At 36.6% G+C, this 25,843-nt stretch overlaps 1 protein-coding gene and 1 pseudogene across 1 annotated transcript; one reads left to right on the top strand and one right to left on the bottom strand.

Moving 5' to 3' along the window:
- Nucleotides 1-305: 305 nt before the first annotated feature.
- Nucleotides 306-13,659, bottom strand: EMC7 (ER membrane protein complex subunit 7). Its single transcript, XM_016160799.2, has 5 exons — nucleotides 13,338-13,659; nucleotides 9,266-9,385; nucleotides 5,816-5,954; nucleotides 4,389-4,469; nucleotides 306-2,212 (listed from the first exon to the last, which is right to left on the bottom strand). The coding sequence occupies exons 1-5, from the start codon at nucleotides 13,568-13,570 to the stop codon at nucleotides 2,060-2,062; spliced, it is 726 nt and encodes a 241-aa protein (XP_016016285.1). The 5' UTR covers nucleotides 13,571-13,659; the 3' UTR covers nucleotides 306-2,059.
- LOC118600622 lies at nucleotides 9,922-10,041 on the top strand (annotated as a pseudogene).
- Nucleotides 13,660-25,843: the final 12,184 nt, after the last annotated feature.

Genomic DNA, 25,843 nt, shown 5'->3' with positions numbered 1-25,843 from the left:
ATAGCATAAAGAACCCAAGGGAAGTAAGAAAAGTTGGGACTGAACATATGGTTCTTAAGGGTAGGCAATAATAGGACTGGGCAAAAATGACAGTGGAATTTAGATCGGAAAAGAAATTTACAAGTCTAATCCAAATCTCTCAATTTACAGATGAGGAAACTTGAGGCCCATTTATTTACTCATATTGAACAAACATTTATTGTGTGCCTATATGCTTGATGCAGGAAAAACAATAAACGAGACATGGTCTAATGAGGGGAAATGACTTGCCGAGTCACAAAGCAAGTAAGCTGCTAAACAGGGGCTCTCTCCATGGAACACTATATTTTCTGATAATATACAATCATTTCTGCACCTGTAAACATACTAAGCATTTGAAGAAAGTTCTATACAAAGATAAGATTTTCATATACAATTGATGTAGTAACATTCTGCGATATAAGGAATATATATTATATTCAGATGGTGTTAGAATCTATATAAAATAACCACACAGTTTCTCAATTAACACGTGAAATGGTAATTTCCTTGGAAGTGCTTTCTAATTTCTTGGTCATTAGGTATTCCATGTGCAAATTTTGACAATCCAGATTTTGAAATTTTTCAAGATGACTTCTGGTCATGTAACTATGACTCTTACCATGTCCTGCCTCCTTCAAATCTTTCACTCAACTAGTATTGTACTATTTGGTCCCCCCCCCCCCCCCAATAAATGACTCTATTTTAAAAGCCCTAATTCTAACGTTAACCAATTTACCTCCTTAATCATTCATAATGTAACCAGTTTGGTACCTTCAGTGTTATAGTACAAACAGATATAAATAATAAAATGTCCTTTACCGGAACTTATTTAAAAGAAAACTTATGTACCTCATTTCAAAATGAACAATGGCACCTACTACAAAAGAGAAAATAAAGAGTTTGGAACTAAACCTTTTCCTGTTGTTTTTTTGCTGATTTAATAACCTGAAGAAAGCAATAGGAGAGTTCTTAAACATAGGAAAGGACAGGAGCGCTCTACTAGAAGCAATACTACAGCCTCAGAGTTCCTCTCCAATTAAAACAACCCGCAAGAAAAGGTGTGAAATTCTTGTAACTTAATGAAAATAAAGTTTTTGAGATACTCCTGATTGGAAAATAGCAATTTGTATTCCAGCAATTTTAAGAATCAATGATGGAAGACATAAGGGAATTGAAAAGTCACCTGTGTAATACTACCAATATTATGACATGGAGCTCTAATTCTGACTTTCCATCATCTCCTTCTGTTGTACTTCTTTCCCCTAGCTATTCACTCCCTATTATTATTTGTGCCTCCTTCCTACAGAGTAAGCTCTACTGAGGACAGGCACTGGCCATTAACCATCTCTGTATCCTACCTTGAATCACAGCACACAGCTGATAATAATGAATACCACGGATGGGTAACCAGAATTTAAAAATTGATAATATCTATTCTAATTTATATATCCATACTCTAGAACTAACTGTAATAATAAAAATTTAAACTACATCAGGAACATGTGGTTCTAAATCAAACAACAGGGTATGTTAAGTGGCAAGGCAGGGCTGAGAATTTTGAAAGGTCTGGCTATATAAAAAAAACTACGGTGCATGCTGCTCTAAAAATATTAACCACCTCTTTTTAAACAGGAAGGGTCAATTTCAAGTCTCAGATAATGAAAGGTAGAAGAAAACTGTCTGGAATAAAAGAAATATTAAATGGAAAAAAAAGATAATTTTATCTCTGGATTAAGACATTTTAATATACATAATGTATAGTTCTTCATATAATTTATTAATGTCATTTTCTACAGGACACTGCAATTAATTCAGTGACATCAATATTGACCTCATACAGACAAAGGATGAAAGCTGGGTTTTCTTGTGTACCAAGTACAAAACAGGTACTAAAGAGTTACCACACACAACAGTTATGAGAGATCAACTTTAAGGATGACTCAAGTTTACAGTAGTTGCTTCACATGGTTTTCCCTCAAGACTTGGATGCCACCCAGTGCTGCTGCGTTTGTGCAAATGCCAGCTCTGGACCACCCAACTACCTTCTTTTACCAGCCCCACTTTTGCCTGTTTTACTGCTCCCGCTGCTAGACTTGCCAGATGATTTTGAGGAGAAGAGTCTTGTCATGAACTCAGAAACATCAGGCAATTCATGGTTGGAATTCAGCATATTCATTGATTGCTCCATCTCCTGCAGGAAGATGAAATACAATGATAAGAAAGGCACCAGGATCCTGAGTCACTGAACAACTAGCACTTCTATTAAGGAAGGAGAGAAACAGCACAAGTAAAAGCCACTGGTTCTATGGAATGACACAATGCCATACCCAACAGTGTTTAAGGAACCATGTTTTATACCTTCAGTCTTTAGTAAATGCCCAATAAGTGTTTGCTTGGGGATTTGTTTTTATAAAAGGCATTTTCTTGGATGATGAACATATGTGATCACATTCCCACCGCCTTATGTTTCTGATTAAAATGCTTTCTTATTATTTTAATGAGTGTTTTTTTTTTTTAACTCATGCTTCCTTTAGATGCATATAACCAGAATATCAAGGTATCAGAAACGTCTGGAAGATAACTGCAGTATTTCTAAGACTTTATCCCCAAGATCCTTAGAAATAAAATCTATGCTGTATGACTTGGGTGACCTCAATTTCAGCATCTAAAGCAAGCAACACAAATGTTATTAACAAGTCGCTGGCAGGACAGGGTAAAGATTTGGCACTTGTTTTTTTGAGGTTTTTTCGTCTCCTTTATTGAGCCAATAATCTATAAAGTGCTGTTCTATTTTCAACCATGTTAATACCTACTTCATTTGAATTTTATGTGACATTCCAGAAGTGAACTTAAAAGTGTATTACTTTAGACATGAAAAAAATAGCAAATACTATATTATCTATCACTTAAAATGGAATAACAATCGGGTATTTGCTTGGGCTCTCCCTGCGAAGGTAGAGTTAATACATGGGTTTTCAAAGAGAAAGTGCTTTTACAAAAAAAGGCCAGGGAAAGAAACATAAACGTAAATCAAATATGTTAATGTGCCTTAATAATTAAAAATTAAATGTATATGGTAGTAGGTCTTGAGTCCCTGCAAAAATATATCAACTTTATTTTTGAATCTGCTCAATTCTGAAGCTCTTGAATAAACAACTTTGTATTGTTTACCATGTGCAAAGCACTTTGCAAGTAATTAACTTTTTAATCCAATGTGACTTCTGATGTTGCCTTCTGTTGATGCCATAGAGAGTTAATTGGCTTAACAGATACAAGGATTGCACAGGATGTATATTTCCTGGCCAACAGTGAAGCAGAAGTGCCAATTTAGCAATAAAATAGTTTGAAACATCACAAAGCTTTCTTTTTCCATGTAGCTCTTTCTGCCATTGCAGCTTGGAATAAAATGCCTTACCTTCTACAGAACTTAATCACCTACTACCTCAGCAAATGTTTATTTTATGTATATCTTATTTTCCCATTACTTTCTTCTCTCTCTCTCTCTCTCTCTCTCTCTCTCACACACACACACACACACACACACAATCCCCTGAGGGCAAGAAAAGTTTTTTATAAATCCATTCTATTTCCTACATTTAACTAGATTATGAGTTTGTTGATGACAGGGATGACACATAATTCATTTGTGTATTCCCTACACAGGACCTAGAAACTAATTAATAAATGTTTTTATAGCACTGAATAAGATGTCAACACATCAATATATTAAATACAATGGAAAAACTTAGAACTCAGAAGATATTTGTTGATGGTTTTTGGGTGGGAGAATGGACTTTGAAAAATTGAAAATTTTATAAAGAAGCCTATACTTGAAAGAGACAAAACGGTGAAACTAAATTTGAAGCATCTACTTGGCAACTCCGCTCCCCCTTCCCAAACCAGTATGGTTTTGTGGTACAGAGTCTGAAATCTTCTGTTTTTATCCCTTATCTTTCCAAATTTATTTTGTGTGTCTGAACGCATAAACAAAATGTGTACTCTGAAGGGTTTTATAAAGTAAGATAGATTATAGGAAGCTATCATTTTGCAAAATATTTGGGTTAGTGTACTAGGACTATTATGCATTTCAGCTATTTAACAAGTGACACACAGAGAGGCTGGTACTACGTAGAATGCTGTCGTTATGTAAAGAGACCCAGGCCTTCATCAAGAAGAATCAACTGAATTTTTCTGGTCCAATGGAAATGACTATGTGCCAGGAATATAATACTCTGCTAACATAACCTCTAGATGAATTTGGCTTAGGAATTAGGATAAAGCTGAAAAGACCCAAGACCTCCACCCACACTGGACAGACCAGGCATCAGAATATGGTTCGAAAATCCATAGGTGGGCATTCATCTTACCCGTCTCATGTCAGGGTCACTTGTGTTGACCACTTTGGGCAGAAGCACGAATATCAACAATGGAAGAACCATCATCATAACCTGTAGATGAAAAAATTTGGAAAATGTTTTTTCCCACCTAACAGTACAGCAAAATCTACACTTAGCAACCAGTGATAAAATTTAAGATTTAAATGTATATAGAATAAAACTAGTAACAACCACTTCAATTCTAGCCAGCCCTGCTGACAGCAAGGTACCCCACAATGTCTGACCATTACAGAATGTAAAAGCCTTATCTATTCATGTTTGGATTTTATAGACACCTCACTTCATATTTGTGCTACCTATCATTTTTTCAGTTACAGTTTTATTTAACACAGGGTTTGCGAACAGTTCTACCTACTCACTTTCTTCAGTCTACATTTTGGTACTGGGGTTGGTGATTCTGACAGCCAGCTGGGCCGCTCTTTCCAAATGACTTTGTAGTTCTTGGAGAAAACACTGTATTGGCCCTCTCGTTAATGTATATCCTCTAGAGCCTATAATAAAAGGCAACTACTTTAGCAGATCAGTTTCAAAAACTGACCTAGAGCCTTGGATATGCTTCCATAGAATTTCAGTAATGAGAACATGAGAGATATTTCTTAATAAGTTTTGGAGTCTCATTGCTGATTTCTCCTATGCATTCTACCTTCTTGCTTCTTAATCCCTGATAGAAGATTCTAGGTACTAATTTATTCCTCTCTAGAGGATGTATAGCCCTCAAAATTCCTATTTGTGATCTAAATAGCTATCAGCAAGAAATATAATCAACTTAGACAATTCTAACACAATAATTCAACTTTCCAAAATAGCCTCCTTCCCACACCCCCCCCCCCTCAAAATGTCAATTTGTTTCTAAAGAATGTATTCTATTACTGTTTTTTTAATTAGTGGATGGCATCACATCAGTTCATGGTAATACCAAATACTTAAATTACCACAGAGTAACTTCTCTGCTCACTACATATGCCACCCCGCTCCGACCAAAAAAAAAAAAAGAAAAGAAAAAGAAAGAAAAAAACCTTTGTCATCAACAGAGGCTGGTTAATAAATGATGGCAAATTCATTAATGTACTAATACATAGGTAGTAATGAAAGAGGCAACAACTCCATGGTGACTTACCACATATTCTTACTCTATTTGAATTTTATAAAGTTTCATCACAAATATTTATACAATTTAAACTGCACATTTCAACACCAAATTTACCATGCAATTCTCACTATATTCTTTTCATTATATATTCCCCAAGCCACTATTTTCCTGAAATCCAAAAATTATTCACAATTATCCTTCCAACAATATAACTTCTGCTTTCTATCTCACAGGGGTTAGACATTTTTGACTGCCTAGAAACAAATTAGAAATTAGTTAAGATATTTTATTGTAACCTGCTACATACCATTGGGTTCATCAGAAAGTCTGTCCAGCCCCATGATTCCCTTTTAATAAAGTAAGAAGGTGGACCTGAAGATTTCATTTGGAGCGGATAGGGCAGTCTGACCACTTCTGATGTTTTGATGTAATTCACATATCTTGCTCTGATAAAGCAACACGAAAAAAACATCAATAATATATTAGCAAAGCTTTCTAATTACCTTTAGCTTCTTCCAAATACTTTGGTATCTAAAATTTTGATCTTAGAAATCTATCAAAATAGCTTTATCTATGTATTTTAAAATATTTAGTAAAATGTACAGAAACAACACAAGACTTGGAATAAAAAGACCTAATTTCTAGTTGTAGCTCTGTGATAACCAAAGACTATGGGGTTGGAATGGTTCTTAACTTCTTTGGTTATACCAAAAGTTCTTTTAGATTCCTCCCAGCTTCAAAGCTCACTGATTATATCTAATAATGAATTTTATTATAAATATACCAAAATGCTGCATTTGATTTTTTTATTATCTGAGCTATCCACTATTGGGTCCACTCAATTTTCAAGGCAATACTGCAGGAAAATTTTATGATGTAAAGAAGTCCCACAATGGGGCTATATGTAACACTATATTTTTACCAGAAATGCCACTAATTTTAGTCAAAACTCTCTCATCCATGTTCACACACATTCCAGCTTACTATTTGAAAACTGCATCCCCTATGATCTCTATCGTTTCCTTCTGATCTTCTATTAGATATGTGTTAGGCCTTTTCATATTTTATTCAACATCTTGTTAAATTCTCATTTTGCCAGTAACCATTCCTTTTTCTGTATTTTATTCTGGATAGTTTTTTCTGATTTATCTTTCAATTCACCAAACTTCTGTTCAGTTGCTAATACATCCATTAAGTTTTATATTCCAATGCCTGTATTTATTGTAGAAGCTCTATTGTATTTCTTCAAATATCTGTAGTATAATTTGGTAGTTATCTTATTTCCTATGGCAGAAAGTTCTTCTAGTTCTTTAAGGATTTTAAATATATCAATCTATTTTATAGTCTATACCTAAAAATTATACTATCTAAAGTTCTTAGGGGTCTGATTCATCTGGTAACTCAATATGTATTGTTTTCTTGGGTATAAGTTAAGTAGACTTTAGTTATGTGTGTGCCTGGAAATAGAGTTATCTTCTTCCAGAAAAGTTATGCATTTGTCTCTGCCAAGAGTGCAGGTTTATGAACAATGACCATCTTATTAATTGCTCAGCTTGGAAGTTTCTGGATCATGAAGGAAGTAATAAATTCAATCCCAAATTTCAATGTGGGTGTAATTGTAACTAACAGTAGAGACTTTCCCCCACTCCAAAACAAGGGCCGAACTGGGAGTCGTCTTTTGGGTTTTAGTAGCAAGGGTCAATAGGGGAACCACATCTTAGATCTAATTCTGACGCCAAGCAAACACAAGATTTGCCTCCTACCTGCACACTAATAAAATCTAAGCCTTTTGTATACAGAATATTAAAACCTCCAGGTGGGAAGATGGTTTATAGTCTATCCTTTGAAGATTTGCTTCTCTTTCTTTTTGAAGCTATTCATTTAAAAGGAAATGAATATGAGAATATAAATCCCAGTGCTGTAACAGATTCTTAAATGCTGAAGCAGGAAACACACTTTACCCAAGGTAAAAAAGCAAATAAAACTTTATCTTTAGGAAAATATTTCTATTTGCTTAGACTACACTATTTAAAATTCAAACAGATAAAAAATAAAAATGAATTAGTTTTTAATAGACAAGTATCCTCTTTTAATAACTCTCACTCCATCCCTTAAACCTTTATGCCTCTAAAAAGACATGAGAAAGTTGATACTTAATGAGGTTCACCTACTTTGAATTCATTTATTCCATCCAAGAATATTCATAAACATATTTACAAGGTAGTACCTTCAATCCTAGCTTCATAAACATATTTACAAGGTATTACCTTCAATCCTAGTTTCACCCTTGCTCTAAATAGCTAACAGTTTTGAGACAAAGTAGAACAATCTAAGACAAGAATTGACTTTCGAAAAGAAGGAAAAGTAATTTGTTTCTAAAGAATGTATTTTTAGTGACATCATGGAAGGTTTCATGATAATATTAAGAATTTAAATTACTATAGAATAATTGTCCCCAGTCACTATACACACTAAAAGAGGAGAAAGAAAACCCTACTTGTCCATTAGTAGGAACTGCTTAAAAAATGATGGCAAAGCCATCAATGAACTAATATGCAGCTGATATAAAGGATGAGACAGCTCTATGTGTCACTCTATTTGAATTACAGCATATTTACTTTAAAAACTTCTAATGTAAAAAAAAGCAAAGAAAAAAGGAGAACATTTTAGGAGTCAACACTAATACAACTGTAAATATTATGGTACTAACTGAACATACCTCTATTATGCCTGCTCAATTTGGGGTATTTTACAAATCAACCTAAATAGGCTTGGCACATACCATAAAGGTTAGTGATAAAATACAGCTCCTATAACCCCAAAATTATTTTTGCCTTTGCATGACCCATGCTTTATTATAGCATCATGGAATAATTCTGTGATAGCTCAAACAAAGAAAATATATTACCATTTAAAACATTCATATTTGTTAATTATACCTCAGGAAAGTTAGGAAAAAACAAATAAATAAAATTGCTTCATTACTTCCTGGTTAGATCAGACCAAAGAGAATACTATTGGCAAGAGACAATAAAAAAATAAACAAATAAATAAATTGAGAGTTATAACAGAAGGCTGAATCTGAATATTGTGGACATCTACACAAGTGACTCTAACTGAAAATAGGTTTATAGTATCCTATACTCACAGCCTGAATTAGTCCAAAATTCTTTTCACTTAACTTTAAAGCACATGTTCACATACTTAGGAACCCTAAAATTTTTCCTAGTCTGCCAGCCTCTAATACATCGCTTTTCTTTTTCTTATCATGATCCTCATGATGTAATCTGTTGTCTTCCCAAGAAATACTAAATTTCCATTACGCTTTAAATACTGGAGTAGACAGGAAGTACTACAGAAATTTCCATATCAACATACTATCAAATAGGCACTATCAAAATATCCCAACGAAAAACAAGTAACGAATAACATTTCCAATTTATAAAAGTTAGATTACTTCCAACTTTAATAATCGCATTTATTACTTCAATACTTCTGCTTCTGTATCTTACCTCTTCCCTATATAATCATATTAGGAGCTTTAAAATAAATTTTAAGTCAGAGCAGGAGGAATTTCAACTTTATAATATTATCAATGCTCAGATTAAAATGATATAAGGATGTTTTAAATGTTTTAAGGAATACATGTAATTTAAATAAAAAACTTGTCGACCTTAACTATAAGTCTAAGATGGATATATAATGAGGTATTCCAATAGCCTAGACTTTGGCAAAAGATTAAATCATTTGCCCTCACCTCATTTTTCCTTTTGAAGTAATATCCACTCTGACGGGATCAAACCTGTAAGCTGGAGATATAACTTCCACTACATAAGATCCAGAAGGTATGTCATGAACCACGAAACTCCCATCTGTCCTGGAAAAATGAAAATCATATTTAGTCACTTCTGATCAATAGCTTATCCTTTTCTTATGTTTTAAATAATTTAACTCCCAAATCAACTCTCCCAAGAATGACAATCAGAGCAACCAGAAAAACAAAACAAAACAAAACAAAACAAAACTCTAAAACTAGCAAGAGTTGCTCCATGTTTCAACTTCCATAATTATACTGAATGGGTTCTGAAAATACCCCAGACATTTCACACCAGCAGAGAACCCTGACATAGAAAGTACTTCTATTCTTCCTGTGGGATAGAGATAACAGGTAACAGAAGCACAGTTCCTATTCTGAAGCTGTCTTCATTCAAGGGAAACTATTGATACACATTACTACTACATTATTAGTAGGTCCAATTTTACCAACCCTTTCCAACAATTTAATTAAAATGGCTTTTTTTCCCTAGTTTTAATTTGCATTTTGTTGTTTTTCTTTCTTTCTGTTTTTATAGTCAAAACCATCCGCCTTTTCCTGGTTTCTTTTAAATGTGGGTTAGAAAACCATCTCATCAAGTCTATGGCCATACTACCCTGAAAAAGCCCGATCCAGTCTGATATTGGAAGCCTAAACAGGGTCAGACCTGGTTAGTACTTGGATGGGAGACTACCTAGGAAGATCAGGTGCTGTAGGCGTAAAAAAATTAAAAAATAAGGGATTGTAAACTGACAAGGTCCTTGCAATCTGTGAGGTCAACCAAGGGTTGCCTCACCTAATAAAAAGAAAAGAAAAAGTAAAACAAAACCATCCCATCAAGAGCTGATAATTTCATATTCAAGATTGAAATTAATTTGTTCTGATAATGAGAAACTGCCATTCTGAGAAAAAACAAAAGTTTGTTTCACGAAAACAAATGATTCTCAAAGAATCAACTCTATCGAAGAATTCCTAGAATCATATTTTAAAACAATATTTCTTAAATCATTAGGCTCTCTCATAGTTAAAGGAATAATTGATTCTGCCACATCCACACAATTTACCAAAAAGAAAAAGGAGAAGGTGTTCCTTGCTACTTCAAAGAACATACTAAACTGAAACAACTGAAATGTAAATACTGAGTTAACTTATTCCTGAGCTAGATGTCTTCCATTTGCCCTTCAGATCCACTCTCCACAACTCTGCACACCGGAGGAAGGGAAGGAAATGAGCTTAGTACATTTTACATCCCTGCTCCATCTGTCAGTTCTCTCCCTGAGAGGCCACCTCTAATTGGCTGTGTCAGTGTCAAGGGAAACAGATCTTCTCTAGAAAGTCCTTTCTTACTCCTACGTTCCAGTAACCTTTACTTCTCTTCCTCTCTTCAGACTTAGAGGTGATAATAGCCTTGAGTTTGTAAACTCTAGGGTACTGTGCATTCTGGTTGTTTCTCTACAACATGACTACACTGTTAATGCTTTCATTAAGCTATCCTTTAATTATTCTAATCTGAGCATATCTTCTGTTTTGTTTTGTTTGTTTGTTTGTTTGTTTAATTTATGCCTATAGCACCTGGTCTTTCTAGGCAGTCTCCCATCCAAGTACTAACCAAGCCCCACTCTGCTTAGCTTCCAAGATCAGACATCAGGCTTGTTCAGGGTAGCAGGGCCATAGACCATGCACTGTGGCTCCACTGGGGTGTAACGTAGACGTGCTAACCGCTATACTATGGAACCATGTCCTCCTGTTTCTTGATAGAACCCTAACTGAACAAATTTCAAAACATTTTCTAGCTCTAGAAAAAAAGAATTAGACTAATGGCTCTGTAACACAAATAATAGCAGAACTGCCTAAAGAAAAAGCAGATAGATACATCATCATAAGGCATATATTTTACTTTAGAAAGATAACACATAAATTTTACAATAAAATTTTAATACTTGGCTTTAAAAATGTACTCTACAGTCTGTAAGCCTTGTACAGTATTAAAAGTTAGGTCCTGATTTGAAAGAATTACATAAAAGCATTTTTAAGATAAGTGAGGGAACATTACTAATTTTGTTAACCCAATAACAGTATTGTGTTATTTATTTAAGGCTTTATCTTTACATAATTAATAATTTACAAAAAAGGATATAAGATAATGCTTTTATAAGTGAAATCATATTATGTTTAGGATCATTTTTAAATATTCCAGAAAAAAAATGATGTGCAGAGGAGACAAGAAGCAATAGATTGTGATAGGTACCTAAGGATTCACTAAGCTATTCAGTTTATTTTAGTGTATGCTTATAATTTTTCATAATAAAAACTTCAAAAAAGTATAGTTCATAATCTTACTATTTCAGAAAATTGAAAACTATCTAAATATTCCAAAACAGAGGACAGGTTAAATAAATTATTATTTATATAACAGTGATGAAAACAAAAAGTGGCATTGGGAGTCCTCAGTCAAAACCTTTATTTCTATAAGCCAAGTCCCAAGCCACCTCTGATAAGCATAAATATAAGTCAAAATTGCATGCTAATTATGCATAATATTTAAAAAGACAAATTACCTAACCCTCTTCCAACAAGTTTGCCACCATAAGAGCTCCTTATATTAATTCTTAATCAACTTTTCTACACACAAATGAAGAAATATGAAATGGCATCAGAAGCTGCTCACAAAATATCAAGCAAAAAAAAGTGGGTTACAAAATATTATATATTGTATTTTAGTATTAAAAATACAAATCATGTGATTCCAAAAAGGCTGAAAAAGATACAATAAAATATTAAGTTAGCCCTTCTTTCTTATTTATAGTCTCTTCAATAATATTACTTAATATTATGTTAAAATAAAAGTCATAAGTGCTTTTTAAAAAAATTGTATACTGCAGAGAGATCAAATGTTCAATTCAGGCTAACTTTTCAAAGCTTAATGACAGCTTTATCATTAAAACATCATTAATTAGAGTGGACCCTAAAGAATGCCCTAATGCCAGATTTTCAATGACACATAGCATTAAAATAATGGGTGTAAGACTTCTGGAGTTTATTAATCTGTTAATATTTCCATTCGAAGGTACCTGGGAGATCTGAATATTTGCAAATCATATTTAGAATTAAATGTCCACATTTAAGTTGTCTGGTTTTCAGGTACCACTGACTAGTGTACAAATCCTCCACAGAAACAATTCTTTTCCTTAATATTTTCTTTCAGTTCGCAGTTTGACTTTCCAAGCAGCGACTGAAAGATTTAAATATCATAATTGTGCCCAGACATCTGAAAAGCAAGCTGCTGCAAAACGAGAGTGCTAATAAATTCAACAGGTCTTTTAATATAGGTTGAAATCCCATTTCTATTCTTAGCTAGAAAGGACAGAAGCGTGTAAGCAATATAGAAAAATCCTAGTCTCACATAAATGCCAAGTGTGATATTGCAAATCCCCTGATGAATCCAAGTGTAAAAAAGAACAACAATCCCACCTCCAGACAAAAAAGGTGCTTTGATTAGGGACTTCAGGGCCCATTAACTTCAGAAGCAGCAAAATTAGCCTCCCAATCTATGTCATCACCAGAAACCCTTTGGGCTTTGAGAATTCCCACTTGCTTAGCATCTTTCTACACAACAGCAAGCTACTAGAAGACTGAAATAAATGCAAAAAACGGCCAGATTCCAAGGAAACCAAATGGGATGCAAAGGAAAGCATTCAGCGAGAGACGAATAGGGGTCCACCTGTCCCCAGGGCCCAGGAGTGGCCGTCTCCATACAAGGGCAAAATACAGTTGACGATAACTGATCCCTCTGCTCTGGCCCTGGGGCAAGCACCCGCCGTCCTCATTTCTGAGGTACAGGACTGGGGAGGGGAGAGTCTGACTACCTCCCAAGGTCCGCCGGCACAGACCGCTAGCGGCGCCTGCCCCTTCACCCTCAGACAGCTACGTCGTCATGTCTTGACACTTAGCTCTCCCAGAAGGAATTCCCCTTCGGCTTCCATCCAACCTCTCCCACTGCCCTCAAGATGCTCACTTAAGGAAGCCGACGTGCTCTTCTCCGTCTACTAGCACTCGGGCCGCAGAGATCCAGTCCTGGGGCTTCACCCCTGGAACAACCGCACGCCCTTCAATCTTGAAGCGATCTCCTATGCCCACCCCAATCCCTCCCGACCCTTCGGCAGAAGCCCCGGGCACCTCCGAGCTCTGGGCATCTCCTGCTAGTAGCAGCAGAAGGACGTAGATAATACCCCACAGAGCAGCCGCCATGACAGCAGCTCTCAGCGGTCCGGCCCGCAGTCCCGGAAGCCCTCCCCGTCTCCCAGGTGCTGCCGCCGCCGCCGCCGGCGGCCGATGTCGTCATCACTACGCGCCAGGTTCTGGCGCGCGCTGTGAGCTCAAACCAAGGAGAGGAATCTTTGGCCAATCGACGTGCGAAGCGGCAATGAGGCGGAAGTGCCCCGGGTTGGGGTTTAGACGGGGGTCTTGAAGGGCAGGTCGAGTGAAAGCGGCCGCCCACGAAGCGGAAGTGGTGAAGTGTGTGTTGCTGTGGCAACCACGGGGGTCGTGTACCTTATCCGAGTAAAAGATAAGACTGAGACGATTATCTGCATTAGTGTCTGCAAATGAAGCTTTGGCTACGGGAGAAATAGGTTCCGAAGAGAGCATTTAAAAAAGCAAACATTCCCCAAGACGTGTGAGATGAAAAAGCCCGTGTTTGTGTGTTCAAAGGAGATAATGTCTCTGCATGGAAAATAGCTGGAAAAATAGGTAAACTATTTACTAAGGGTTGTTTCTGGTGAAAAGCGAAAGAGTTAGGGGACATTTATCTGACACTGCACTATTCGTTCTGTTTAGAATGCTTCATGGTGTGCATAATCACGTTGCGAGGAGGGCGCTGGAGGGAACCTGACAGTGTTAATCATGGGGGCCAAGATTAAGCCAAGATTTTAGAGCTCTCCACTCCTTTCATTTTTTCGATGATAAAAAGAAACTTGCCCGAGGTTTCTGTTGGCCTTGAACATTGTCCCCTCTACTACAAATCCCTATTGAAGATTATCGAGGGAAACGCATATTTTTGCCCTGTGCACTCTTAACCTCCCAGAAGTGACTTAACAAAATTAGGATAAAGGGGCGGGGCGGGGGGTGCGGGAAGGAGAGAGAGAGAGGGAGAGAGAAAGAGAGAATGCCAAATTCTACAAGCCCCTGGCGGAGGGTAGGTACTCTATTCTCCTGAGCATCAGCAATTGCCTCTTAGGGGTACATTCCCTGAGTCCTTTGAAGATAGCTATTTCTTCACATTTGATCTTTGGAAAGAGCAGGTTTGCTGTAAAGATTATCGTGTGCTGCAACCCTCCCCACCACCACCAACCGTCAAAACTATGCTAAAATGTGAACTAAAATTTCACTTTTCTAAAATGATACAAAATTTACAAATATGCTAAAATAAAAATAGCTTCATCCTCAAATTTTATGATTTTCTCTCACGTTTTTTTTGTTGTTGTTGTTTTTTGTTTTTGGTGATTCTGATTTGCTGGTATCTCAGACACATGTTCAGTTTGACTAATAGATAATCAATGTTGGTCTTAATACACCAGATAGTAACTGGGAAGTTTACTTTTTATGTGCGGCAAAGGGTAGAAGAGGAGAGCAGCAAACAGCCACTGAGCTTTCTGTATCCCCCTTACTTGTCACTCTAAAGCAAAAGCATCCAATGATTTGAACCCTTCAAATGTCAGTTTTATACCTTCACAGTCATTAGATGGAGGATAGAGCCTAAATAATGTTTTCAGGTAGTGTGAAATTCTGCTATCTCTTTTTTTCCAGGTAGAACACGAGAAAAGCATAGATATTTAATGCCAAATTATTTAAGAGTTATTCCAGAATGTAGCCCTCGGACTCATGCTTTATAAAAGAAACTATAATTGTAATGAAATATTTTAGAAAGATCTTGTACTGGACTTGCTCTGTTTGCCCAGCCAGGTCTACTTTTACCCTTCACTCTGCTTTGTGACTGGAAGGCTGATCCTTGAGGGATTGCAAAAACTTGGCTCCTTTGCCTTCTGTGTGCTTCCAGCTGAATTCAGCCAATAGGAGATATTATTAGGACATCCCTTTCAGTTTCCCTTACCACTGTCCATACTTCTGAGAAACTTTAATGAAAGGATAATTTACAATCACCCTTTCAAATCTTCCATCTCTTTCCTGCCATATAGATTTTAAGCAGACCTACATATCTTAATTATGGAAAATACCATTAAAGTTAGAGGCGATCAATTTATTACCCAGGCCCTTTGCTTTTTCTCTGTTCCTTTTTTGCTACCTGGCTCTTGGCTTCTTCATATCATGGCCACAAGGGGGTGAACAAGGATAGGGACAGAGACAACACTCAAAAACCGCACAAGGAATTTTTATAAATGTTGAATTATACCAACAGAGGGTTAACTCTGGGTTTTACAGCTAATGTTTATTTTCTTTATCATCTTTACTGATTTTTGCAATAGCTTTATAAATATAAATTATAAAAGCATAAAGCCATTTTTAAAAATAAAGGGAGCAGCTCAAATTGCTGAAAATATATAACAGAATTTACTTTGAACTCTTACAATTTAATCAGCTAAAAAACAGTTGCCATCCTTTTTGAGCGTTTTAAAGATCACTTAAAGTGGCAATCTTTGATGACGGTTTTAGTCTTCCGTCTCAGTATTCTCCTTGTCAACATCTCTGTGTCACAGTGCTTTTCAAACTATTCTTCATATGTTAGCTGTCATAGAAGAGATGGTTGATTATAAGGTGCAACTACAAAGTAATGATGCTCATACTCTTATTACATTAAATCAATAGGTGTGTTTTTTTTAAAAATAGAGTACTGGCATGCCTTGGAGATGTTATGAGTTCAGTTTCAGACCACCAAAATAAAGTGAGTATTGAATACAGTGAGTTGAAATCTTTTTGCCAGTAGAGAGTCTTGCTTCACTTTGTAAAAATTATAACATCTATGAAGCACAATAAAGGAAAGCACAATAAAACAAGGCATGCCTGTCTGTAATACCAGCAGAATGCTTAGGAAACTTCAGCTGTGCTAATCCCAAAGTACCCTGCTATTTACTTGAAGTGAATTTTACCCTTTGAGTTTTCAAACCTCATTTACTTCAAGTAGATTAGCTAATCTCTTTCACTCAAATAAACTGGAGTCAATTCCCTTAATATTTAAAAATGTCTATCATCCACTAGGACCCCTGGTTTGGCTTTAGAAGTCTTCTGAAATGGGATGTGTTATTCACCGTTCTCAAAGGGAGTACAGGAGGTATCTCATTTGCCTTAATTACCTGCAAAAATAAATACAATGGAAAGATTTTACTTTCTTAATTTTACTCTAAGTTATCAACATTTTCACCAAATTCTGTGAAAAATCTAAGCAAAAGAAATTTGAGAAGCATGAAGATATGCTAAACAACTTATAAACATGAGGAGGAAACAATCATCTTTGATAAGAGGCAAAATTCTAAATACCCCAGGATATTCTAGCAAAAATGCTTTCTTTATAAACACTAAAATGTAAATACTGTTAGTTACTGTATTTGAACAATAGTGAATAAGAAGCCAAAGTGTTAGAATGAAGGAGTTTTATAACACTAACTATCCTCTGTGCTTTTGGGCTCTTCTGGACTGGTGGACTCAGCTTCTCCCTGGCTTGTAACTATAGTACAAGAAGGCTAAAGCAGGGGTCCCCAACCCTCGGGCTGTGGGCCTGTACTGGTCCGTGGCCTGTTAGGAACTGGGCCACACAGCAGGAGGTGACTGGCAGGTGAATGAGCAAAGCTTCACCTGTATTCGCAACAGCTCCTCAGCACTAGCATTACCGCCTTAGCTCCACCTCAGATCATCAGGCATTCTCATAGGAGCACTGGTTTCTGGTGCCAAAAAGGTTGGGGACCATTGGGCTAAAGGACTGGCTTTCAGATCAGTCACAGAAAATTACAGTAGTAGTAGAACTTCAGCTTCATACAAGGCATTCCTAAGACCTCTTTGCGCCATCCCTGTGTTGACTGCCTCACATGCCAGCCTACATAGAGCATCACCTCTCTATTTACATCTGCGCGTCTAAAAGCCGGATCTTCTTCATGCCTTGATTTGAATCTTACTGTCCTTTTAAAAAATTGTGGTAAAATACACCTAATATAGAATTTACCTTTTTTTTTTTTTGGTGTACAGTTAAGTAGTGTTAATTATATTCACATATTGTTGTGCAACCAATCTCCAGAACTTTTTCATCTTGTAAAACCGAAACTCCATACCCATTAAATAACTCCCCATTTCTCCCTGCCCCTAGACTCTGGGAAACACCAGTTTCTATGAATTTGACTGCTCTAGATAGTTCATATAAGTAGAATCATACAGTATGTGTCTTTGGTAACTGGCTTATTTTACTTAGTATAATGTCCTCAAAGTTCATCCCTGTTATAGTAAAATGTGTCACCATTTTCTTCCTTTTTAAGACTGAATAATATTCCACTGTATGTACATACATTTTTTTTAATCCATTCATCAATCTGTGGACATTTGTGTTGCTTCCATCTTTTGGGTATTTCGAATAGTACTGCTATGAACATGGGAGTATAAATATCTGTTTAAAACTCTGCTTTCACTTTTTTTGAGTATATCCTCAGAAGTGGGATTGCTGGATCTCATGTAATTCTATTTAATTCTTTGAGCAATCACCCCTGTTTTCCACAGCAGCAGCACCATTTTACATTCCCACAAGAAGTATACAAGGGTTCGTTCCAGTGTCTCTACATCCTCACCAACAACTGTTATTTTCTGTTTGTTTGTTTTTATAATAGCCATCCTAACGGGTGAAAAGCAGTATTTCATTGTGGTTTGAATTTGTTTTTCTCTCATGATTAGTGCTATGGCCTGAGTGTTTGTGTCCCCTCAAAATTCATGTTGAAATCCTGACTTCCAAGGGAAACAGAATTATCAGATGGGTCTTTGAGACATAATATGGTCCAATTTGTCTATTTTTTACTTTTGTTGTCTGTACTTTTGGTGTCATCTCCAAGAAATCATTGTCATTCCAATGTCATGAAGTGTTTCCCTGTGTTTTCTTCTAAGGGATTTATAGTGTTTTTTTTTAAATTACCTTTTTTTGAGCACCTCTTTCACATTTGTTGGAAGACTGCTCTGCTGCTTAAGTGATCTGAACTACTCATTTTTTTTTTTTTTATGAGTAGAGTTGTTGATCAAGGACTTTTTTTTCCCCTCAATCATATCACTTTTGGAGAAGAACTCTCTATTAGAATGCAGAGTATTTCCTCGGTATAGTCTCTCCTAAAAATGACAGTGCCTTTAAATTTCCCCATGCATACATATCATCTGAGGATTTTGTAAAAATGTAAATTCTGATAAGGAAATTCTGGGTAGAGCCTAAGGTTCTGCATTTCTAATCAATTCCTTTATGCTGCTAGCCCATGGCATAGGGATGTGTGGGGGAGAGCTGTGATCACCAAAGTACGGCCCTCTGTTCATGGGTGGACTGCAAGGGTCCTCCAGTCCAGATGCTAAAACACAAGTTCTTTCTTTAGTTTTTATTTTTATTTCTTTTATTTTTATCATTATGTATTTTTTTTTATTATGGTGACATTGGTTAATGAAATCCAGTAAGTTGCAGGTGTACAATTCAACAGAAAGACATATATATATATATATATATATATATATATATATATATATGCATTGTGTATTCACCACCCATAGTTAGATTCCTTTCTGTCACCACATATTTGACCCCGCTTACCACATCTACTTCCCCTACCCCCCCTTACCCTCTGGTAACCACTAGTCAGTCTATTGTCCATGTCCATGAGTCTCTGTTTGTCTTGTTTGTTTGTTACTTTTAGGATTATATCCCACATATAAGTGATTCTTTAGTTCTTACGATCACAGAAAAGCAGTTCCATAGTTTCATAGAACACTAAATACTATTTTTTTGGAATGTTTAGGAGCCATTAAAATTTGGTATTCATAAGGTACATTAGCAGAGTATTAGGGCTCTACATAATTTTAGGGGACCCTAGGCACTTTTGCCTTTGTAGACCCATCCCTCTACAAAATTTTTTAAAATTCTATTTTATGATTGCATTAGTATAAAGACAAGTATAACCAGGCAGATTCATTATTGTACATTCATTATTGTTTTATGTACTTTCTTCTTATTTTAAAAGAAATTAAGACATGTTTATGGGCTCCTAAAAGTGTCCTGGGCCCCGGGTACTGTGCCTACTCTGCATAATACATAATACATAAATTGGCTTTGGTTTTCTGAAGACACTAAATCAGAATTCCACAAGGAAGACTGGCAACCATACAATAGTTGGCAGGTTGCTGAGCTCCCACAATTAACGAGCGGAGGCAGATTGTTAGAATTCCTACAATTTTCAGACAGGATTCTGTCTGAAACACTGCATCAGCACTGTTATGAGTTGGTCATAATTTTCAGTTGCTGCCTCTTTCTACTTTTTAATTATGAATCACTGCTAGTGCACTTTATCTGTTAGTTTGTGTTAACCCTAGAAAGGTTAGTGATACAAATCGATATATTCTTGCCTATAATGTTTCACCAACCAGACTTTAAGACATGTATTACTGTAGTTCGAATGTCAGCCATTCAGTCCCTTAAGCAGATATATAACTTCCCACAGTGTTTTATCAGCTGTCAGAACATGTCCGTAAGTTTATTTTTTTCTCTAATAAAATGAATACAAGTGACTCAGACATGGTTTTCTTGTATTTTTACATCTGAAGAATCAACTTGAATGTTGAGAATGTCATCAGTGATGGTAGGGATCTAGGTAGAACCTGATGCTAAAGAAGGGGTGGCACAATATCTTGAATAGGGTGGGTGAGTGTCAAAAAGATGTCACAATAATTTCAGAAAAGATCTATGATAGAAAGGCAAAAGTCTGGAAGCATAAGGGGAGATTGAGGAGAATGCTGGTTTCTCATTCTAGCCCCAGAAAAATGATACCGGAGAAGACACTGTATCTTGGATGCAATGCTGACCTTCACCATAAATTAGAATTGAACTGCGAATTTTTCTTTTATGTTAGGATAGTGTCATTTTTATCTGTGATCAGTGTGTTAAATCTTCTTTCACCCTGGCCAGCCTATCTGAACGGTCAGAGTGATAATTAACATTTGTCCTCAAAAATTTGGACCTAATATCTAACAGTAGTTACAGCGAGGAAGTCCTACCAGGAAAATATCTCTTCCCAACACTAACCTAACATGTTATCTTAGTTTCTGCCTGCATTTGACTCTTATTGTATCCAGCATTGAAGGTTAACATTGGTGGCAACTGCACCACTGGTTAGTGACGCATTTGCTGTTTTGCTCTTGGGCTCCAGATCAAGTTCTGGTCTGTGAGAATGGTGAAAAGGAACTGTACACCTAGAATAAGGAGCATTAGAACCAGAAGTTCTTTGGCAGTGAGGACACAAATGATCTTTTTCTTTTGAGCTTCAAAGGAGCAAATGAACAATGGGAAGTGAGGTACATGATATTATCATTTAGAAGAGACTTATCAACAACCACAAGTTTTTTAGAAGGTTCTAAACAACTCACAGAGAAAGCAGACAATGTTTAAACTTTAAATCTGGTTGCTACATCTAACATTATGCTAAGGAAATTAATGTAAAATGGAACATCTAGAATGCTTTGATGAAATATAAGAACACATTCCTTTTTCTGTTGGGCCTCTATAAACACTCCAAATAAATCTTTCTATATAGATTTACCAAAATTTATTTTAAAAAAAATGAATTATGAATTTATTCTAAGTCATGTAATTCTAAGTTCATCTGCACAGAAAATAGCCTGACAGATGACCTAACCATGGAGCAAATACAGCTTATATCCAATAGTGAGGTATCCTGTAAACTTTCAGAAAACAGCAATCAGGGAGTTACTTTCCTGAGCAAAGATTTTGACTGGTTTGAGTAAGAAGTTCTGATAAGGGGTGGCACTAGGACCAAAGTATGGAAACTCTAGAGAAATAGATTTTACTTTATTATAGGGAAGAACCTTCTAAGTCAGATGGAACAGGCTGTTGCCAGAAAGTGCCAGTTATCTAGTCCACTTAGCCACTCAGTAGAGATGCTGTAAAGGAGAATTCAAGAAACATTTGGCTATACACGATGACTTTAATCTTGGGATTTTATGATTCTTTATTTGGAGTCTGAACAGTTGTTGTTTTAAACTCCTTAAAATCTTATTAATAGTGGTTACAGGAAATACAACCATCATTTCTCACATGCCAAATGAAAAACAACACACAAACAGAGTGCTAGTTACTATCATTAATGAACAATCTTTCAACAAGAAAAAAGAAAATGAGATAACGATCAGTTGCATTATGTTAGGTCATACCACAGATTGTTGCCAATTTATAATTATTCTATAAATTTAGACAGGATGATGGCTTGGAATTTATGCATTACAATTTAGCCACTCCCAAATTTCCTGTGGGTCCCTAAGTAAATCTACAAACCTAAGAATTATCATTCCTAAAATAACCTTCCTGCTGTTCACAGACCTCAGTGATTCTCAAAGTTCTATATGTGTCTGAATCACCTGGCAAGCATATTAAACATTAGATGCCTGGTCCCCACCCACAGCAATTCTGACTCAGTGGGTCTGGGATGGGGCCCTTGGTATTTCCATGTTTACAATCTCTCTAGGTGATTCTGATGTACCCCAAGTGTAAGAGTTGCTGATCTATCTTAGGAGAAAATATGTGCATTATATAGGCGGTCTAGTAAAGCTCTTAGAAAACAAAGTATAATATAAATGCTGAGCTTTATTTTTAAGCAGAATTCTTCCTGTGTGGCTATTAATAGCAAATTTCCAGAAGCAAAAATCATTGTCAGGATACTAACAAATTTCTCTCCAGCTCCAACTCAACACTTAAAACAGTGTAGGAGTTAAGAATATACACATAGGCTTTGGAGTCAAACTAGGGTTTGAATCTTGGCTATGTTGATTACTAACAGTGAGACCTTGGTCAAGTGGCTTCGCTTTGCTGAGCCTCAATTTTCTCATGTGGAAAAAGCAGGAATTAGAGTACTTACCTCACAAAGTTATTATGAAGATTAAATAGTTAATGTTAACCGAGGCATGTAACACAGCTACAGGCATGTGAAAAGCACTCAGTAAATGGAAGCATATTATTATTATGGTGACTAATCACTAGAGTATTCCAGTGTGACCTTGCTGTGATTAATGCAGAATTAGAAATAGGATCAATTTAATGAGCTTTCTGTAACCATATATTTGTTTCAGGGAAGCTGAAATATACATGTGTTTCCATTATACATGCTACAATCGAATGTGTTATCTATTTTAAAGTAAGTAATTTTATCCAGTCCTTTCCATTCTTCATTTGTTTATATCACTTAGAAATAAACGCCCCCTATAATTACCACAGGGAGATCATTTTACAGAAAGAAATTAATAGCCTGAAATGGCCAGCCACCTGTGTCATATTCTAGGCCACACAACATTCACAAACTATGGAAATCCAAAATTGGAGAGACTGATTTTAAATCCCTGACCAAAGTTTTCCCTCAAAACCAGAAGGTTTTTCTAAGACAAAAAATAAGTCTTACTGTGGTCAAAGGCATATGTCCTGATAACAGAAAAAAGTGATCATAGCAAACAACATTAATCATTGTTCGTTCGCTGAAGTGCTCTGAACCTTAAATTCAAATAAATATGAACAATTTTCAAATAAAGACTCTTCAACAACTATATTTCCAATAGAACAGTTCAATTCCCTTATCCTAGACTTACCCAGCTCTGGTTCTCAAAGGTCCCTAATCTTTTTCTGTAAGAACAACTTTTCATTCCCCAAACATTTTGATTTTGCATCAGTAGGTGGTGGGAGTTGAGGTGAGGCAGAAAAAGGCCCAGAAGCTAACAGTTAAGTCCCTGAACAGAGCTGGATAGTGCTGTCAGTAGAGTTGCTGAGCCCCCTACTTACATCCCTCTCCTGGAGGAGGTCAGAGGAGAAACCAATAGGGTGTGGGCAACAACCTTCACACCAGATCTACTAATAGAAACCATGATGAACTGCTGGAGGTCCCCTGAGTTTTATTTTTAATTATCCACACACATCTATCAAACAGTGAAACTACAAAGTTCTATGCGAGGTACCTAATTGAGCAAGCACCTTACATCCATTCTGCGACAAAATATTCAGTCTTACAATTGATGTTGTGTGTGTAAGGCAGCAAATCCCAACGGCAGGAACAGAGGGTTTGCATATGCGCTCACTGGCAGCACGGCAGGGTCCTGTTACAGGAGCCCTGTGACTGAATGACTCTTCTCTTCATAGAAAAACAGGTACCAGGTGGTGGCCACAGCCAAGAAGAATGAAAAACTGATAAGCATAGGCACCTGGGTCTTATCTGAATATTCTGGTTTAGTAGCCCTTTGTTCCTTTATTTACTTATTTATTCAACAAATTTATATCGAACATTTCTTATTTAGGATGCACAGAGCTGGGAGCTGTGAATACCATGGTGAGTGAAACAGACTGATCCTACCGAAGATGCTACTGACAAGTAAATAGGTAAAATGCAGTACAGCCGATAATACTTACCTACCATCACAGGGAAAGTGCAGAGTACCCTCAGAGCACAAAGGAAGCACACCTGACATAAACAAAAATCGAAAGTGAAGAATAAACTAAGACTCAAAGAGTCAAGGAAGAGTTATTTTAGGAGGAGGTGGGAAGGGGTGGTTGGAGGGAAAGCTTGGAATTGAAATTGCAGGGTGTGTTAGACAAACCCGCTGAAGAGCACCCTAGCAGAGAGACAGAGAGAAAGAGAGAGAGAGAGAGAGAGAGGGAGAGAGATAGAGACAGAGACAGAGACAGAGACACAGAGACACACAGAGAGAGACAGAGACAGAGAGACAGAGACAGAGAGAGAGGGAGAGAGAGAGAGGGAGGGAGGGAAGGAGGGAAGGAAGGAGGGGGAAGGAGGGAGGGGAGAGAGACGAGACTGAGAGCAGAGACAAGAGACAGGAGAGAGAGTGAGGAGGATGGAAGGATGGAAGGAAGGAGGGAGGAGGAGATAGAGACATAAGAGACAGAGACAAGACAGATCAGAGAATATGATTAGATAAGATATTTATTTTTTCATTAGTAATTGTTTTTTTGATCTAGAGCTCTCTATCGATACTCTCTCTTCTCGATCTCTCGTCTCTAGCTTTTCTCTGAGAGAGAGAGATAGATGAGGCTAAGCAAAGCCAAGAACGGGAAGGCCCTAGGAATCTGAGGTACTTCATCCTGAGGCAATAAATGACTACTGAAGTATTGTAAATCAGGAAATGACTTGATCCTGCAAGTTGGAAAGATCCCTCTAGCTATTTGTTACAAAAGATAAGGGAGAAGACTTAATAATGCTGTTAAACTCCTGCCTCAAAGACAACCTGCTAAAGAGGTTCCTAAAATTTTACCATTGGAAATAGTATCCTATAGTATTTTATAAATCTACTAAAATCATATTAAGGCGTAAGGAAGCTCCAATTAGGTAGGTCACTAGTGGCAGTGAGTTGAAGTGGTTAAATCTGACAGAATCAGAGCCAAACTGAAGAGGGCTGGGCTTTTTCGTTTCTACTATAGGTGTTAGTACTTTCACTCCGTATCTTTCTAAAGTTTATCTAATCCCAACCAACTGTAAAATAGGACGAACACAGCAGTTTGGTCGACATTGGTAATAAAACTATTTAAATTAAAAGACATAGATAAAGAAATTCTACCCACAGTAAGCTTATAAAGTATCTGAACAAATTTGGTGTTTGATCTATCTATATTACCTGGCCTTGCTTATTTGAGTATATAGATCTTGTTTCCCAGATTCCCTCAAGCTAAAGTAATCAGCCTTTTCCAATTACATCTACCCAAAAGGAAAACATAAATAACAACACATACAACCACATCCCTCCCTTCACAGGCCTTCTGCCACTTATTTTGCTTTTTTCATGTGTGTACCTCCTTACAGAACCCACAAAGCCTTGCATACAGCAGGTACATATACCAGGGTCTTTTTTCAATGAAGGTATGATTTTAAATTTCTGCGTTTATATGTATAACAATCTGTTGGCCATAACTCACTTGAAAATTTATTTCAGAGTTCACATTCTCCCAAACTTTTGTGCTGAAACAGAGAGGGAAAGTGAAGTAGTAGGAACTTCTAAGCAGATCATCCCAAAGAATTTCATCTTCAACATGGTCAAAAGTGTTGCCAAAGGAACCCTACTTGTGCTGATTTCATGTGCTCCTCTCATTACAAAAACTCGATGCTTAAGATATTTGAAATTATAATTGCTGTTCTTGAAGGGTAAATGACAGCTTCCTGGGCTCTGTGGTCCTCCTGATCTATGCTCCTATCCTTTACTTTTCTGAAAGAGCAGGTCACAAGGAAAATCTAAGACACAGGCTGGTAGAGGGCTGCCTAACTTCAGCACAAGAACATTCTA

Source organism: Rousettus aegyptiacus, unplaced genomic scaffold (genome assembly GCF_014176215.1).
Source record: "Rousettus aegyptiacus isolate mRouAeg1 unplaced genomic scaffold, mRouAeg1.p scaffold_m13_p_3, whole genome shotgun sequence".
Classification (NCBI taxonomy): Eukaryota; Metazoa; Chordata; class Mammalia; order Chiroptera; family Pteropodidae; genus Rousettus; species Rousettus aegyptiacus.
This window is presented reverse-complemented; position numbering and strand designations above follow the sequence as displayed.

Excerpts from the sequence above, each read along its gene's own strand:
- EMC7 (XM_016160799.2), bottom strand. The coding sequence starts at position 13,570 with ATGGCGGCTGCTCTGTGGGGTATTATCTACGTCCTTCTGCTGCTACTA. Across the intron at positions 9,386-13,337 it reads GAGCACGTCGGCTTCCTTAA|GACAGATGGGAGTTTCGTGG; the intron begins GTGAGCATCTTG and ends TCATTTTTCCAG. Across the intron at positions 5,955-9,265 it reads ACTTCAAAAGGAAAAATGAG|AGCAAGATATGTGAATTACA; the intron begins GTGAGGGCAAAT and ends TTGCTTTATCAG.